At 42.1% G+C, this 18,467-nt stretch overlaps 1 protein-coding gene across 5 annotated transcripts in view; it reads right to left on the minus strand.

Moving 5' to 3' along the window:
• The window catches only part of THSD4 (thrombospondin type 1 domain containing 4), a 580,925-nt gene that overhangs the window by 106,521 nt on the left and 455,937 nt on the right, over nucleotides 1-18,467 (minus strand). For all 5 annotated transcript variants that reach the window (XM_064570218.1, XM_064570219.1, XM_064570220.1 and 2 more), the window contains one exon: nucleotides 15,006-15,210. In XM_064570218.1, coding sequence (XP_064426288.1) covers nucleotides 15,006-15,210 — 205 coding nt within the window. The remainder of the gene's footprint in view (nucleotides 1-15,005; nucleotides 15,211-18,467) is intronic.

Genomic DNA, 18,467 nt, shown 5'->3' on the forward strand with positions numbered 1-18,467 from the left:
TGTTTCCTCTTTAGCCATTATAAGGAAAACTAGAGTCTTGGTATAAGGTAGGGACAATATGGACCGGCACGCTAGATGCTTCATGTTTATTATCTTACTGAATCGTTGCATATCTCTAAGAGATCGTGGGCATGTATCTACTCTTTGCCCATACACACTCAGAGGAGACCTGTCAGACACTGACACCATAGTGGGTCTGTTCCATTTGAAGGAAAGGTCTGTTACGGACGCAGGTGTCCCTTAGTCCATTCGAGCTGCTATAAGAAACCCCACAGACTGGGTGGTTTGTAAACAACAGATGTTGATTTCTCACAGCTCTGGGGGCTGGGAAGTACAAGATAAAGAAATCTGCTTCCTAGATGGTTGTTACTAGGGGTCAGGGATCTCTGCAGGGCCTCTTTTAGAAGGACACTAATCCCATTCATGAGGGCTTTGCTCTCATGACCTAATTACCTCCCAAAGGCTTCATCTCCTAAAACTACCATCTTGGGGGTTAGGATTTCAATAAATGAATTTGGGGGAGACATAACTGGGGGAGACATAAACATTCAAGTCATTGCAGTAACTGGAGGAAACCCACTTAATGTACCTATAATAAGCAAATATCCATCAAGTTTATAAATATAAATTGAGAACTAAGGAAAATCAGACACTGGGAGAAAAAAGAAACAGTTCTAATAAAAATTGTTAAAGGCTGGTTACAGAAAGAAAATTCCTTACTTTACAATAGCCTAACTATGGAAGGAGCCGAGCTGCCCTTCAACAGATGAATGGATAAAAAAGATGTGGTTCATATATATAATGGAATATTACTCAGCCATCAGAAAGGATGAATACCTGCCATTTACATCGACATGGGTGGAACTGGAGGGGATTATGCTAAGTGAAATAAGTTAATCAGAGAAAAACAATTATCATATGGTTTCACTCATATGTGGAGTAATAGAAACAGCACGGAGGATCATAGGGGAAGGGAGGGAAAACTGAATGGGAAGAAATCAGAGAGGGAGACAAACCATGCGAGAAACAAACTGAGGGTTGTGGAAAGGGATGTGGGTGGTGGGATGGGATAAATGGGTGATGGGCATTAAGGAGGGCATGTGATGTGATGAGCACTGGGTGTTATACACAACTAATGAATCATTGAACACTACATCAAAAACTAATGATGTACTATATGTTGCCTAATTGAATTTAAATAAAAAAAAATGAAAATTCCTTACTTTGATAAAAGTTATATATCAGAGAACTCAGCAAACATCTACTAGAAGCATACCCAATGAAAAAAGATGGTGGAGGAGTAGGGGACCCTATTTCAACTGGTCCCCAGAATTGAGCTGGATATCTACCAGACCACTCTGAGCACCCATGAAACCAGCCTGAGATGTAAGAAGATCTGGATCTCTACAAAGAGAATATCTCAGGTGGTTGGTTTTGAGGTACAAAGCGGGGAGCTGTGATTCCGGGGGCAGATATCAGAGGATAAGCGGCAGCGGGAGGGTGCCTGGCCGTGGGGATCCTACACTGCCATGAGCGACAGCCTTGCGCACTGCGGACGGGCACAGACTCGCAGACCAGTAGCGGTGGGGAAAGGACTCTAGGGCAGCCCCCGGGGCGGAAACCCGGAGCAGCGGGGGCGCGCTGGTGAACTGCAGCCCCTAGACAGAAACCCAGAGTGGCGGGGTCGGGCCAACGAACTGCAGCCCCCGGGGTGGAAACCCTGAGCAGCAGGGTCATGCCTGCGAACTGCAGCTCCCGGACGGAAACCCTGAGCGGCGGGGTCGCATGCACGAACTGGGAGCGGCTGGCGGTTTTAGAAGCACAAAGGGCAGAGATGTGCTCCGACCTGGAGGCAGGATTGGGAGCGCTGCAGAGGGGCGCACAACCCAGGATGCTGCAGTTTATAGCAGCACGGATAGAAATGGAGACAGTGTGGCCTGGAGAGCTCACTGAAGAACAGACTGAGGTCTCTCTGCTCTGAGGCAGAGGGTTGGAAACGGTCTCTTCTGCTCTGACTCACGGAAGAGATGTGGAAAGCCGCCAGGGAAAGCCGCCAGAGAACAAAAGCCCCAAAAACACTTGTTCCCACTGAGCCCATCCCCGCCACAGGGGCGCAGGGCAACTCCACCCAAACAGGGTTGCCTGAGTAACAGTGCGGCAGGCCCCTCCCACAGAAGACAGGCTGGGAAAACAAGAGGCCAGCAACCCTAAGGTCCCAAGAAAACGGGTGCATCTTGCTTGGGTTCTGGTCAATAATTTGGACTCTATACATTCCCTCAAACACCCATCAACAGAATGACTAGGAGGAGGAGCCCCCAAAATAGAAAAGACTCAAGAGATTATGACTTATGCTGCAGATTTACAAATGGATGCAGATATAACCAAGATGTCGGAGCTGGAATTCAGGCTAGCAATTGTGAAGACAATGGCTAGAACGGAGAAATCAATTAATGGCAACATGGATTCTCTAAGGGCAGAAATAAAAGGTGAATTGGCAGAACTTAAAAATGCTATCAGTGAGATCCAGTCCAGTCTAGATAATCTAACAGCTAGGGTAACTGAGGCAGAAGAGCGAATAAGCGACCTGGAAGACAATATAATAGATAAAAAGGGAAAAGAGGAGGCCAGGGCAAAACAACTCAGAATCCATGAAAATAGAATCAGACTGGGGCGCCTGGGTGGCTTAGTTGTTAAGCGTCTGCCTTCGGCTCAGGTCATGGTCCCAGGGTCCTGGAATCGAGCCCCGCATCGGGCTCCCTGCTCGGCAGGAAACCTGCTTCTCCCTCTCCCACTCCCCCTGCTTGTGTTCCCTCTCTCGCTGTGTCTCTCTCTGTCAAATAAATAAAATCTTAAAAAAAAAAAAAAGAAAATAGAATCAGAGAAATAAGTGACACCATGAAGCGTTCCAATGTCAGAATAATTGGAATCCCAGAGCGGGTGGAGAGAGAGAGAGGACTAGAAGATGTATTTGAGCAAATCGTAGCTGAAAACTTCCCTAATTTGGGGAATGAAACAAACATTCGAGTCCTAGAGGCAGAGAGGACCCCTCCCAAGATCAAGGAAAACAGGCCAATACTCCGGCATGTAATAGTAAAACTTGCAAATCTTAGAACCAAGGAAACCATCTTAAGGGCAGTTAGGGGGAAGAGATTCCTCAGAGGGAGGAACATCAGAATAACATCAGACCTATCCACAGAGACCTGGCAAGCCAGAAAGGCCTGGCAAGACATATTCAGGGTACTAAATGAGAAGAACATGCAGCCAAGAATACTTTATCCGGCAAGGCTTTCATTTATTTTTATTTATTTTTTATTTATTTGCGAGACAGAGAATGAGAGACAGAGAGCATGAGAGGGAGGAGGGTCAGAGGGAGAAGCAGACTCCCTGCTGAGCAGGGAGCCTGATGTGGGACTCGATCCTGGGACTCCAGGATCATGACCTGAGCCGAAGGCAGTCGCTTAACCAACTGAGCCACCCAGGCACCCAAGGCTTTCATTTAGAATGGATGGAGAGATGCAGAGCTTCCACAACCAGCAGAAACCGAAAGAATATGTGACCACTAAGCCGGCCCTGCAAGAAATATTAAGAGGGGTTCTATAAAAGGAGAAAGACCCCAAGAGTGATCTACAACAGAAATTTACAGGGACAATATATAAAAACAACGTCTTCACAGGCAACATGATGACAATTAATTCATATCTTTCAATAATCACTCTCAACGTGAATGGCCTAAACGCTCCCATAAAACGGCACAGGGTTGCAGACTGGATAAAAAGACAGGACCCATCCATATGCTGTCTACAAGAGACTCATTTTGAACCTAAAGATACATCCAGACTGAAAGTGAAGGGATGGAGATCCATCTTCCATGCCAGCAGACCTCAAAAGAAAGCTGGGGTAGCAATTCTTATATCAGACAAATTAGATTTTAAACTAAAGTCCGTAATAAGAGACACAGAAGGACATTATATCATTCTTAAAGGGTCTATCCAACAAGAAGATCTAACAATTGTAAATATCTATGTCCCCAACATGGGAGCAGCCATCTACATAAGCCAACTGTTAACCAAAATAAAGAGTCATATTGATAACAATACGTTAATTGTAGGAGACCTCAATACTCCACTCTCAGCAATGGACAGATCATCTAAGCAGAAAATCAACAAGGAAACAAGAGCTTTGAATGATACATTGGACCAGATGGACCTCATAGATATTTACAGAACATTCCACCCTAAAACAACAGAATACTCATTCTTCTTGAGCGCACATGGAACTTTCTCCAGAATACACCATATACTGGGTCACAAATCAGGTCTCAACTGATACCAAAAGATTGAGATTATTCCCTGCATATTCTCAGACCACAATGCTCTAAAACTGGAACTCAATCACAAGAAAAAAATTGGCAGAAATTCAAACACTTGGAAGCTAAAGTCCACTCTGCTCAAGAATGTTTGGGTCAACCAGGAAATCAAAGAAGAACTTAAACAATTCATGGAAATCAATGAGAACGAAAAGACATCGGTCCAAAACCTATGGGATACTGCAAAGGCAGCCCTAAGGGGGAAATACATAGCCATCCAAGCCTCACTCAAAAAAATAGAAAAATCCCGAATTCACCAACTAACTCTACACCTTAAAGAACTAGAGAAAAAGCAACAAATGACGCCTAAGCCATGCACTAGAAGAGAAATAATTAAAATTAGAGTAGAAATCAATGAATTAGAAACCAGAAACACAGTAGATCAGATCAACGAAACTAGAAGTTGGTTCTTTGAAAGAATTAATAAGATCAACAAACCACTGGCCAGACTTATCCAAAAGAAAAGAGAAAGGACCCAAATTAATAAAATTATGAATGAAAGGGGGGAGATCATGACTAACACCAAGGAAATAGAAACAATTATTAGAAATTATTATCAACAACTATATGCCAATAAACTGAGCAATCTGGATGAAATGGAGGCCTTCCTGAAAACCTATAAGCTGCCAAGACTGAATCAGGAAGAAACTGACAACCTGAATAGGCCAATAACCAGTAACGAGATTGAAGCAATGATCAAAAACCTCCCAAAAAACAAGAGTCCAGGGCCTGATGGATTCCCTGGGGAATTCTACCAAACATTCAAAGAAGAAATAATACCTATTCTACTGAAGCTGTTTCAAAAAATAGAAACAGAAGGAAAACTTCCAAACTCATTCTATGAGGCCAGCATTACCTTAATCCCCAAACCAGGCAAAGACCCCATCAAAAAGGAGAATTTCAGACCGATATCCCTGATGAATATGGATTCCAAAATCCTCAACAAAATCCTAGCTAATAGGATCCAACAATACATTAAAAGGATCATCCACCACGACCAAGTGGGATTTATCCCCGGGATGCAAGGGTGGTTCCACATTCACAACTCAATCAATGTGATAGAACACATTAATGAGAGGAGGGAGAAGAACCATATGGTCCTCTCAATTGATGCAGAAAAAGCATTTGACAAAATACAACATCCTTTCCTGATTAAAACTGTCCAGAGTATAGGGATAGAGGGAACATTCCTCAAGTTCATAAAACCCATCTATGAAAAACCCACAGAGAATATCATCCTCAATGGGGAAAAGCTGAGAGCCTTTCCCTTAAGATCAGGAACACGTCAAGGATGCCCACTCTCGCCACTATTCAACATAGTCCTAGAAGTCCTAGCAACAGCAATCAGACAACAAAAAGAAATAAAAGGTATTCACATTGGCAAAGAAGAAGTCAAACTCTTCTCTTTTCTCAGACGACATGATACTTTATGTGGAAAACCCAAAAGACTCCACCCCCAAATTACTAGAACTCATCCAGCAATTCAGTAATGTGGCAGGATACAAAATCAATGCACAGAAATCAGTTGCTTTCTTATACACTAACAATGCAACTGTAGAAAGAGAAATTAGAGAAACGATTCCATTTACAATAGCACCAAAAACCATAAGATACCTCGGAATAAACCCAACCAAAGAGGTAGAGGATCTATACTCTAGGAACTACAAAACACTCATGAAAGAAATTGAAGAAGACACAAAAAGATGGAAAACTATTCCATGCTCAGGGATCGGAAGAATAAACATTGTTAAAATGTCTATGCTACCCAGAGCAATCTGTACCTTCAATGCCATCCTGATCAAAATTCCAATGACATTTTTCAAAGTGCTGGAACAAACAATCCTAAAATTTGTATGGAATCGGAAAAGACCCCAAATCACCAAATGTTGAAAAAGAAAAACAAAGCTGGGGGCATCACGTTGCCCGATTCCAAGCTATATTACAAAGCTGTGATCACCAAGACAGCATGGTACTGGCACAAAAACAGACATATAGACCAATGGAACAGAATAGAGAACCCAGATACAGACCCTCAACTCTATGGTCAAATAATCTTTGACAAAGCAGAAAGAAACATGCAATGGAAAAAAGACAGTCTCTTCAATAAATGGTGTTGGGAAAATTGGACAGCCACATGCAGAAGAATGAAACTCAACCATTCTCTAACACCATTCACAAAGATAAACTCAAAGTGGATGAAAGACCTCAATGTGAGACAGGAATCCATCCAAATCCTAGAGGAGAACATAGGCAGTAACCTCTTTGACATCACCCACAGCAACTTCTTTCAAGATACATCTCCAAAAGCTAGTGAAACAAAAGCAAAAATGAACTTTTGGGACTTCATCAAGATAAAAAGATTCTGCACAGCAAAGGAAACAGTCAACAAAACAAAGAGGCAACCCACAGAATGGGAGAAGATATTTGCAAATGACACTACAGATAAAGGGTTGGTATCCAAGATCTGTAAAGAACTTTTCAAACTCAACACTCAAAAAACAAATAATCAAAAAAAAAAAAAAAAACAACAAAAAACAAATAATCAAGTCAAAAGTGGGCAGAAGAGATGAAAAGACACTTCTCTAAAGAAGACATACAAATGGCTAACAGACACATGAAAAAATGTTCATCATCATTAGCCATCAGGGAAATTCAAATTAAAACCACATTGAGATACCACCTTACACCAGTTAGAATGGCCAAAATGGACAGGGAAAGAAACAACAAATGTTGGAGAGGTTGTGGAGAAAGGGGAACACTTTTACACTGTTGGTGGGAATGCAAGATGGTACAGCCACTTTGGAAAACAGTGTGGAGGTTCCTCAAAAATTTAAAAATAGAGCTACCCTATGACCCAGCAATTGCACTCCTGGGTATTTACCCCAAAGACACAGATGTAGTGAAAAGAAGGGCCATATGCGCCCCAATGTTCATAGCAGCAATGTCCACAATAGCCAAACTGTGGAAAGAGCCGAGATGCCCTTCAACAGATAAACGGATAAAGAAGATGTGGTCGATATATACAATGGAATATTACTTAGCCATCAGAAAAGATGAATACCCAACTTTTACATCAACATGGATGGGACTGGAGGAGATTATGCTAAGTGAAATAAGTCAAGCAGAGAAAGTCAATTATATGGTTTTACTTATTTGTGGAACATAAGGAATAGAATGGAGGACATTAGGAGAAGGAAGGGAAAAATGAAGGGGGGGAATCGGAGGGAGAGATGAACCATGAGAGACTATGGACTCTGAGAAACAAACAGGGTTTTAGAGGGGAGGGGGGAGGGGGAATTGGTTAGCCTGGTGATGGGTATTAAGGAGGGCACATACTGCATGGAGCACTGGGTGTTATACGAAAACAATGGATCGTGGATCACCACATCAAAAACCAATGATGTATTGTATGGTGACTAACATAACATAATAAAATTAAAAAAAAAAAAAAAGCATTCCCAATATCAGGAACAAGATAAAAGATCCCACTCACATTATTTTCCAAACTTCTGGATTATTCCAAAATTTTTTAAAGGTCTGAGCCTTTCAGTGCCACAAGACAGGAGAGAAATAAGAGGTAGATTATGTCACAGGAAGACAAAATTATTATCTATGGCTACCAAGATTTTCCATCTAGAAGAATCCATGTCAAATAACTGAAAAAATTTAGAATTGTTAAAGGAGTCTAGCAAGATGTCCAGGTAGAAAATAAATATATAAAATAAACTGATTTAACACATACTGGCATGACTAATTGGAAATATAGTGGAAAGAAAGATCTTCTACCATATTAGCAAAACCCATAAAATACCTACAGATAAACCTAATAAAACATATGCAAAGTCTAGATAAAGAAATTTTATTAAAGAACACAAAATGGGAAGATAAGCTACATTCCTGAATCAAAAGCACCATGCTATTAAGACATTTCTTTTCCTCTTCAAATTAATCCATAAATTCATTGCAATCTCAGTTAAAATTTCAAAGGAAGTTTTACGGAGTTTCACAAACTGATTTTAAAGGGTATGTAAAACAAATGTACAAGAAAACTCAAGGAAATCTAGGAAAAGAACAAAGTGTTTGGGGAGGGAACTGGGGAGGGGGCAGAAAGCTGACCTTTAAAAGAATACAACATAAAACTATAGTAATGAAAACAATATGGTATCAAAGCAGGAAGAGCCAAATAGATCAATGAACTTGAATCCACATATATATCAAGAGTCCACATATATTTGATCCAAATATCTATATATATTTGAATTTAATATATGGTAGAGGTGGCATCTCAGGTTAGTGGGGGAAATTTAATAGTGTTGTGACAACCGTTTATCTATTTCGAAAAAGGAAGTTAGATCCCTACCTCACACCACACACAAAAATTAATTTCAAATAAATCAATATTTAAATATACAAAATGAGTATAAAAGTAATAGAAGAAAATATTAGAGAATAATTTTATAATGTTGGAGGTGGGCAGGTCTTCCTAGGTAAAACAAAACCCACTAGCTATAAAAAAAAAAAATGATCGACAGATTTGACAAAGAAGATAAAAATTTTTCTTCATGGAAAAATAGGTATCATAAGCATAGTTGAAACACAAGATAAAGACTAATACATATATATGAGAAGATGGTTATTATTCATAACTTATATATGAGTTCTTAAAATCAGTAAGAAAACCACAAACAATTTAAAAATAACAAATTCACAGATGTACAAATCACAATAAAAATGAGTGGTCAGGAAAATGCAAATAAAAAAGATGTAGTAGAAGTTAAGTACATTCATAATATTTTATGTTGGTATGGGTGTGGAGAAAGACACTTTTCGGTGGGGGTACCAATTGGTTACAACTGCTCTGGAGAGGAATCTTGCTTCATCTCTCAGAATTGTAAGTGTTCATTCCATTTGACCTACAAATTCTATTTCTAGGAATCTATCCTACAGAAATATTTATATAAGTATGAAAGGATATACCTATTAGGATATTCATGGCAGTATTACTTGTAAGAGGACTTTTATATAGATTTTCTTCTCCAAGAATCTGCTCTGTTTCTTCTAGAAACAGCTTTTCCAGTTATTTATCTTGGGCTTTCTCTTTCATGCTGTAGGCTTTAGAAAAATGTCTACTGATCCTTGGTTGTCCACTTATGTTAGATCCATTGATGTTTAAGACGAAAGCAATGGGAAGGCTGCTTGAGAACTCTGTAACAAGCTCGGTAGAGCTTGTTAACAGGGCAACTTTTAGAGGGTGAGAGAATGGGGCATCAGTCACTGAGCCACTCCTTCCTCAAACTCCACAATGAACGCTGAGATCTTGGGCACCAATCCTCACAACCATGCCCTAGTTCCCATCAGCTTTTAGATAAGGAGGTTGATGCCAGCATTCTGAATGTGTGTGCAGGGGAGCCTGTTCATATATTCCCCCATTTTTCAGTTCCATTTTTCCTCCCACCGTCCATTTTATCTGCTGCCCCCAGACTTAGAGGCTCCAGGGCTCTGCATGTAGGCTGGCCCCTCCTCATCACAGTCCCCTCTGCTACCTAGGCTGTGATTTCCTCTCTCTATTAGTGAACATTCTTCCACCTGCTTTCAGAAATTTTGTTCCAGAAATTTGTTAAAATCATTTCACAGATGCCCCCCTCTTGTTTTTCTGGTGGTCGTAGGTTATATCCTGTCTTATTCCTTTAGGTTCATTTTGATGGAATCTTCAGAGAAAGGAGAAAAAAAAAAAACAACTCATGTACTCAGTCTGCCATCTTGAACCACAAAAATGAAAGTATTATTTGCAATATTAGAAAATGGGACAATTTAAACATCCCTCAATAGAGAACTGTTTAAATAGATTATATTACCTCTGATGTATGGAATATTCTGTACTCAGAAAATAATGAATTAACTTTATGCAGTAATATGAAAAGGTATGATATAATATTAAAGTAAAGGAGCAAACTGCAAAAAGTATGTATACTAACACCACTTTTAGAAGATATATATTTGTACTTCCACAAAGGACTGGAAGATGCACAGAGAAAGGCTAAGAGTGGTCATTTATCTGCCTTAACACTTGACGGCAGTGGACCAGGTGTGGGGCTGGGACACAGAAGGAATCTCATCTTTTTGCTCTATATCATCTGTATTGTTCAAAATTTTTACAATGCATATGGAAAATCTTTGGGATTAATTGTCATACAAATATAAGACATCTTATTATTTAAATACTCCAGTCCTTCCTATATAGAGAGCTGCTCAACTGATAAATTAAAGGTTTGCAAATTATAGATGATCCATGATACCTGATTTTTTAAATGCTGGTGGTTATTATTATTGTTTAAAACTTTTAGGAAAACGTGCTTAACAGTAAAGCTATTGCCAGTTTATGTTTAAAAGCTTATAGACCTTTCAAAAATTTCTTCCAAGTCTAAGGCTCTGTGACAATGTTACATGTTGGCAGGTAGAACATGTCCTGTAGAATCAATTTGGCTAGGTATGCTTTTATGTTTGATTTCTGAACTGTTACATAATGACATTAGTAAACTGAGCTAGCTGAACTACACCAACTTTGATATTTCAGCTAGAATAATTTTACAACATCTTATTATTAAGGAAGTGGTAAGGAATATAAAATGCCAATCATTTTAATAAAATTAGATTTAGCTTTTTATTTCCAAAGAGCAGGGTTCAGAATAACTCACATGCAAAAGGAGAATACATAGGCTTTAGCAGATACATGGGTTCCAAAGTCTTTTCCGTTAAAAAAAAATGTGTATCTAGGAATCTATAATCCACCAACTCGTCAGTATTTTGGAGTATGTGAACAAATTCAAAGAAACACTGAAAAGTGGAGCTCAAGTCTGCAGAATTTCATTGGCTTCCAACCTAAAATGAGACAAATATTCTATCTCCTAAAATCCGTGCACCATTAAAGGTCACAGTTTCTCTAGCTTTGCTCAGAGAACAGTGAGCATCGTGAAGTGCTGCGTTTGGCCTGTTGCCCCAGCTCCACGTGTGTTTGTCCCCCTGTGAGTTATGGCAGGGGTAGGGCCAGAACTCAGGCCTTCGGAATCTGAATCTAGAACGTCCAGTTCTCGACGGTCAAACCAAATTAAGCCATAAACTCAGAGTCAGGTTGAATGCCCCATCACTATTTACATATTAGGCAAGATTTGGGGGATGCATGCCTCCTTCTTCTACATATGTGGTTTCTGATTTTTCAATGTCGATTTTCACATCCTCACTCTATAATTGCATCTTTAGTAAAGCTAGATCTTTCTTGAAGCAGGCAAAGTAAAGAATGTTCAATTTGAAAAATCAGAAGGCCAGGCACGGCAAAACGCTTGGAGACTGAAATACTTACTATACACATGACTCCTCTCATTAACTAGATGACTGGCATATTGAGAACGTCACTCACATATTGAGGGTTTTAAAAAACCTTTTAAAATGAGGTGGTAAGACCATCTTTTCTGGCACTAATAATACAAATCCTTCTGTTTTCATAGAAATCTACTTTCTATTTCTAACAAGTTTGGAGAATTAGTCATTAAAAGATACCGAGTGTTTCACAAGAAAAAGCTTGATTTGCATTACAAATAACTAAAGCTAATTCTGGGAAACAATAGGCACCTGAAAAAACCTTTAAAAGTTGTGCATTTTTTGAAAGCAATGATAAAAATCTGAACTGTTTATTTCCTGTCTGTTGCCTATTCTACGGAACAGCTGTATGCGAACAGCCAAATCAATTTTGTGCATCGAGTCACACTTTTATACAAAATAGTTTTCCTAGCCAGGAATACGAGGTAAGAACACTGAAACCTTCATCATTACCTGGAAAACTGTAGAGAAACCCACCACATAGCTCTTTGAAAAACATTTAAGTGTCTGAAAATGTGTAACGTAAAAAATAGTCCTTGAACAGTTCAAAAACAGCTAGAGAGACCCATGCTCTAATCTCAAGCAATCCCATGCAATTTAACTTTTAAAATACACAGACCTGGGCGCCTGGGTGGCTCAGTTGGTTAAGCAACTGCCTTCGGCTCAGGTCATGATCCTGGAGTCCCGGGATCGAGTCCCGCATCGGGCTCCTTGCTCAGCGAGGAGTCTGCTTCTCCCTCTGACCTTCCCCCCCTCATGCTCTCTCTCTCTCTCATTCTCTCTCTCTCAAATAAATAAATAAAATCTTAAAAAAAAACAAAAAACAACATCTACCTTTAAAAAAATAAAATAAAATACACAGACCTGACAGAATAGGAGATTTAGCAGGATGCGTGAGACAGGTAGAGAGAACACCTGTGATGAGAAGAAGACTATCTGGGGCGCCTGGAGGGGGGCCAGTCGGTGGGGCGTCCGACTCTTGGTTTCAGCTCCGATCGTGATCTCACGGTCGTGGGATCGAGCCCTGCGTCTGGCTCTGTGCTCGGCGGGCAGTCTGCTGGAGATTCTCTCTCTCCCTCTCCCCTTCCCCCAACTCTCAAATAAATAAATAAATAACTCTTTAAAAAAAAAAGACCATTTAAAAGCCTGAATTTTATGATATGTGAATTGTATCAAAAGGAAAAAAAGAGCGTTCCAGTGCTTTAAATGATTTAAGTGCTGCAGACAGAAGCTCTGGATCATCAGCTCTGGAACCTTTCCCTACAGTCTCCTCTTCTGTTTCCATTCTCCCTCCCGTGCCCACAGAACATCATGTAATATTGCCGATGGACTCTGGCCTTCTCCGGTACCCCACTGGTCTCTGGGCATCTACAAGGGTAAATGTGGCTTTCTGAATCACTCTCCCACTGAGTCTTTTTTAGCGGGACAGGGAAATTTGACTCCATGAAGCTTTGGTGCACTGACAAGGTCTCTGAGACAAAAGAAAGGGAATGGCCATTCGTTAATTGCTAATAAGTGACTGGGTTCTGAATATCTGTTATCCTATTGATTGTCACGAATACTTATAAGGTCAAGATTCTTACTCCCCTACTCTAGATGAAAATACTGAGGCTCTGAGAGCAGATTCCATTCAGACAACAGGTGGATATTCACCCAGGATTTTATCTTCAGAGGGCACAGCTTAAAACCAGCTTTCTAAACTGAGCAAGGGAAAATTTACTAAAAACAACACCAAGTTCATAAAAAAGTGGCATTATTTGCTGATGCATTGAATGGAATTGCACTTCGAATAATCCCCTGTAGAACACTTGCCATTCTAGAAGACAGGATATTCATGGAGATGTGATTTTCTAATATTAAAAAAAAAAGAAGAAGGAAACACACAAAGACTATTTCCTCGCAACTAAAGACAACACCCAAACTACTCGTTGGGAAAACTAGGCTATTGCTACTTTGGCGGTGCCTGGGCTTGCCAGAGCAAATGGGACAGATTTCCCCTTTAGATGGACTTGTCTCAGAGTCTCCTCTGCCGTCCCTTCCTCCTCCTGCCAACCAATCCAGGAGAAGCGAATTTTGGTTACGCTTGCCCCGGTGCAGAAAGAAGAGCTGCAGCATCTGCAGTTATCAGGCCTGGAGTTACCTTCTGCGGTGTTCCTGGACTCGAAATTTGCAAAATTAATCCTCTCTCAGTGCTTGCAGCCATTGATTGCTGCATGGCCAATGGTGTACGAGAAGAACTCGGGTTCGGAGAATTGCTCATGGGTACTATATCTTGATAGACTACCACACTTGGAGATCGACTGCCTGGGTTCGAATCCCAGCTCCACCTTTTCCTTGCTGTGTGACCTTAGCAAGTTACATAATCTCTCTGTGCCTGTTTCCTTATCTATATAAAATGCGGATGGGAACAGCTCCTTTCCCCTAGGGTTGTTGAGAGGGTTCAGTAATTTAGTACATGAAAAGCACTAAGAATAGCGCCTGGCACATAACATCTGTGCTCTCTCAGTTCCTGTTCAAGAAATCATTAAAAAATGAAAATGAATATGGCTGTTCACTAAATGACTTGAAGAAATTGCTTTCCTTATATTACTTTGTTAACTAATCTGTGCATGCTCACGTGAATTAGGAATTGGTCAAAATGAATTCGTATGACCCAATTTGCTTTGCATAAAATGCAATCAGTCAGCAACCCAGAAGGAAGTATCAACAAAGATCTAAACTTCCGCGGGAAAATGGGTAAAAATGGCCTCTCAGTGTTGATATTACCCAAAATGACCGCAGCTCTTCAGAAGATATACACATACTATACACATATACCATTGCCCTGGGCAGATGAAGCAGAAAGAAGAGAAACACGGCTTTTACTTCAGACCTGTAGGGAATGAAGCTCCAGACAGGATCATCGAAGGCCCCTGGCTGAACTCCAACAGAACGAAGACTGGCCCGTACCTCGGCTTTTCAAAGAGCCTCCCCCATCTCAGAGAAACCATTTAGCCCAGTATCTAGTGCATAACCACATTTCTCTTGGAAGGAACGAAGGCTGGCTTATATGTGTAGGCGTTACATATTTATTTGCAAGGACTTTAAAAATTTCCTCCACCCACGCTTCTCATGTCAAGGAGGAGGCCAAGTGGTGCTTTGGCATTCCCCAGTGGCACCTTCTCCAAGTCCAAGGACGTCTGGACCCTGCTGTGTCACGCTCCTGGGAAGGAATGAATCATCCAATAGTGACAGACGGTTTCCTCTGGAAACAGACCAAGCTTACCCAAATAGTTGTTGCTCTTGTGCATCTCGGTGATGTTGATTTTGGTGGCTCCTTGGGGAATCTCGACCACTCGGTGGTAGCCCAGGCTGGTGAGGGCGTGCTTGAACACGCCTGACACAACCTGACAGCCCGTGTTGTCGCCTCCGCACACCCCGCACTTGTCCACCACTTTGTCCGAGCCCAGGTAGTCGTCACAGCCAATGCTCTGCCGAGAGGTGGAAAACAAAAGACTTGGAACACATCGCAGGAGCATGGGGGCAGATGGGGAGAGGGGGCGATGGAAGATCTATTGGTGGGTCTTGCACTGACCTCCCTCCTGCCCCCATTCAGCTCCTGCAGGTGTCCAAGTGCATTCTTTCCTCACTTGACAGAGTCACAAAGCACCCACTCTGGGCCAGCAACTTCTTCACACGGTATGTATGAAATGTACACTCTAGGGGCAGGGGGCAGGCCACAAACAGCAAACAGGACAAGTAAATCAAACGGTATGCTTGATGGTGGAGAAAGATAGGAGAAAAGTAACGTAGAGAGAAAGAACAGGGAGGGGCTGGGGACGGGCCACTTGTTTACACTGGCTGGACAGGGAATTTGTCCTGCAAATCCATCCCCCTGTTGGGTTCAGAGGCGAGATCATTTGGGATTTTTTTTTTTTTTAAGATTTTATTTATTTACTTGTGAGAGAGAGAGAGAGAGAGAGAGAGAGCATGGGCAGGGGGAGCGGAAGGGGGAGCGGCAGAAGGAGAAGTAGACTCCCCCCGGATGAGGGAGCTTGACGTGGTGCTCATTCCTGGGACTCTGGGATCACGACCTGAGCTGAAGGCAGACACTTAACTGACTGAGCCGCCCAGGTACGCCCCCCCTCCGATCTGGGATTTTTATATAAAGTTCTGTGGGACCATGATGAGTACTGCATCTAAAATTGGGGTTTGTCCCCAAGTCCTGCATTCTAAATGACAGACTGTATAAACATTTAACAAAGTACTCCCAGAAGAGGTACTCGCAGGCCCAATGTCTTAGGAAATTAAATCAAATTGGTTGAGATCTGGGTCTCCACTGGTCACTGGGGCTCTGAAGAGCCTGGAGCAGCAGGCTTTTGCTTGGCTCTCTCAAAGCATATTTCCCAGGGGAAGGGGGGAAGGGAGGCAATGGCCAGAAACATCAGCAAACCCCATGATCCGCATCTAAATAAATAACGGGGTGGTCCTTGTTCAGACAGGCTTATTGGCATTTAAAGGAACTCCACTGACCTTCCTGAATTTCCTCCAAAAAGGATTCTTCCCATTACTCATTCTAAGATCTTTTAGCTTTATCATGACCCTCCCTGTTCATGTTTTCTGTTGGGGCAATTTTATTTTGCATGACAAAAAATCAAACCTTGGAACAAAGCGCAAGATCATTCTCTTTATGCCATCCTTTCCCACTGCTGAAGCTGATTTCATAGGGCTCACAATCATGCTTCCTGAATCTAAAATTTGGACATGTGGTCTGAGCAAAGAATTCTGTCACATTTCTATGGGCCGATGGAAGGGAGCAGATGATAGCCTGGACAGTGAAGTACCGGGATGACAGGATTAGTTCACTGGGTTCTGGGGATCAGGAATGATACTTGAAATCAGAATGGGATTCTAAAACTTGAGACACATGTTTGCTGAAATCACAGGTTTGTGTTGGTTCTCGAATTCTAAGAGCAATCATCAGACCACATCTCAGAGGGCAAAGTGGTCAACAAACCATTCAAAATCCACTTTTGATTTTGTGAAATACCCCTGGGTCTGTTCATGCGGGCCCTACAGGTCAAATCCTATATGCAGAGTCAAATCAGAAGGTGTTCAGGCTTTCCGCTCCAACCTCACGCTTGACTGACAGCTTTCTGTAGGCACTGTACCTCTGCATTATTATTTCCATATTCCTGAGGGCACATTAGCCCATCAATAATAACTGGTCTCTCTTCACAAATAGCTTCTCTGTAAAACATTATTTTTGACAATAACAGAACATCATCTCAATATGTTCATCCACATCCAATTAATCTTTCAAAATGCCATGTTTGCTATGTATTTCTCCTCCCTCAAATATTTCTTGCCCCTGCCCCATGCACATTTTAGTGGAAAAATAAGGAAAATGTTTTCCATGCATGATTTCCGTCCCTGACCCCTTGGGTTTCTCCTTGGCTTTGAAAGAAAGCAAGACACAAAACAAAACGCCACATTGCCAAAGCAAGATTCTCATCAAATTAAGGACATGCGTCTGACTGTCACCGATGGGGAAGATGGAGACAAGAGTGGGTCGGCACACTGTCCCTGCCCTGTCCAGCAAAATCTCACCCTCCTTCCTTTCCATTCCTGCTACCCCCTGGACTCAGTTTGTCCCAGACCGAGCTCATCCTCATGGGGCACTCCAGTAAAGGGAACGCTGTGCACAAGGCATGAAGTAGGAAAGAACACTTAGGGAGTAGGAAAACATGTTCGAGGAATGACACGGCTCAAGTGTAGGGTTGCTGGGAGGGATGAAGTCAGGCTGGAGAATTCAGTTGAAGTGTTGAAGAATCTTGGTTGCCAGGATGAAGAATGAGAATTTTATCTGATGGCATCAGCAATAACCATTGGATGTCTCAAGAAAGGGAGGGCCGTGCTCGGATTTGTTCTCCAGATGATAGTTTTGGCTGCTGTGGAGAGGGTCCCAGAGTGGGGAGAACAGACAGGCTAGTGAGTCTCTCTCTTCTAAACAGGGTGTCAGGGATAGTTCAAGGACAAAGGAGAGCTGTCGAAGACGAGGAGAGACATCCCACGAATCCTCAGCCCTCAGCCCAATCAGAATGGGATGATCACAAGGTTGGCCTCAGACAACCACAGCCAGGCTAAATGTCGTTTTATCTTGTGAAACAGATATTACATTAAAATGCTCTGCACAGTTCCACGAATGCCACCCCCATATGCCAGACTTCCGGAGTAGAGCGTGGCCGCTCTGGAGGAATCTAGATGTGGGGAGGGAGGGCTGTAGCAGTTTTTCCTGACTGACGTCCAAATGGCCTGGAGGTTGGCTTCAGCGAAGTGGGTGACCTGCCAAGTGCTGCCAAGAACTAAAGGTGACATCCTGTTTCCTCGGGGCTGGATGGTCACTTCCTTCTGGGGTCGGCACGGAAAACATCTCCACCACCATCCAGATCTTTCAGGGGACGATGCCCAGAAATGAATGGGGCCTGAATCCTGGCTTATACCTGAGGAAGCTGGTCAGTTGGTCTCTGATGGGCATGACTTAATAATGCTGGTCTGTATCTCCAAATTCAGAGGTGTCACCCAAGGGCCATCCGTGGGGACTTCAAGTGGGCGCTAGAGTCTGCTGGACCCGGGTTTTGTGCTGGCTCTGCCACTTAGGAGTGCTAATCTTTGGATGTGTTAATTAGCCATCCTGAGCCTCTGGTTCTTTGTGGCTGGGGATGGTATGGTGTCTATCTCACAGCAG

This window comes from Mirounga angustirostris, unplaced genomic scaffold, assembly GCF_029215605.1.
Source record: "Mirounga angustirostris isolate CCGP_5_RB_7025 unplaced genomic scaffold, mMirAng1.0.hap1 SCAF_9, whole genome shotgun sequence".
Classification (NCBI taxonomy): Eukaryota; Metazoa; Chordata; class Mammalia; order Carnivora; family Phocidae; genus Mirounga; species Mirounga angustirostris.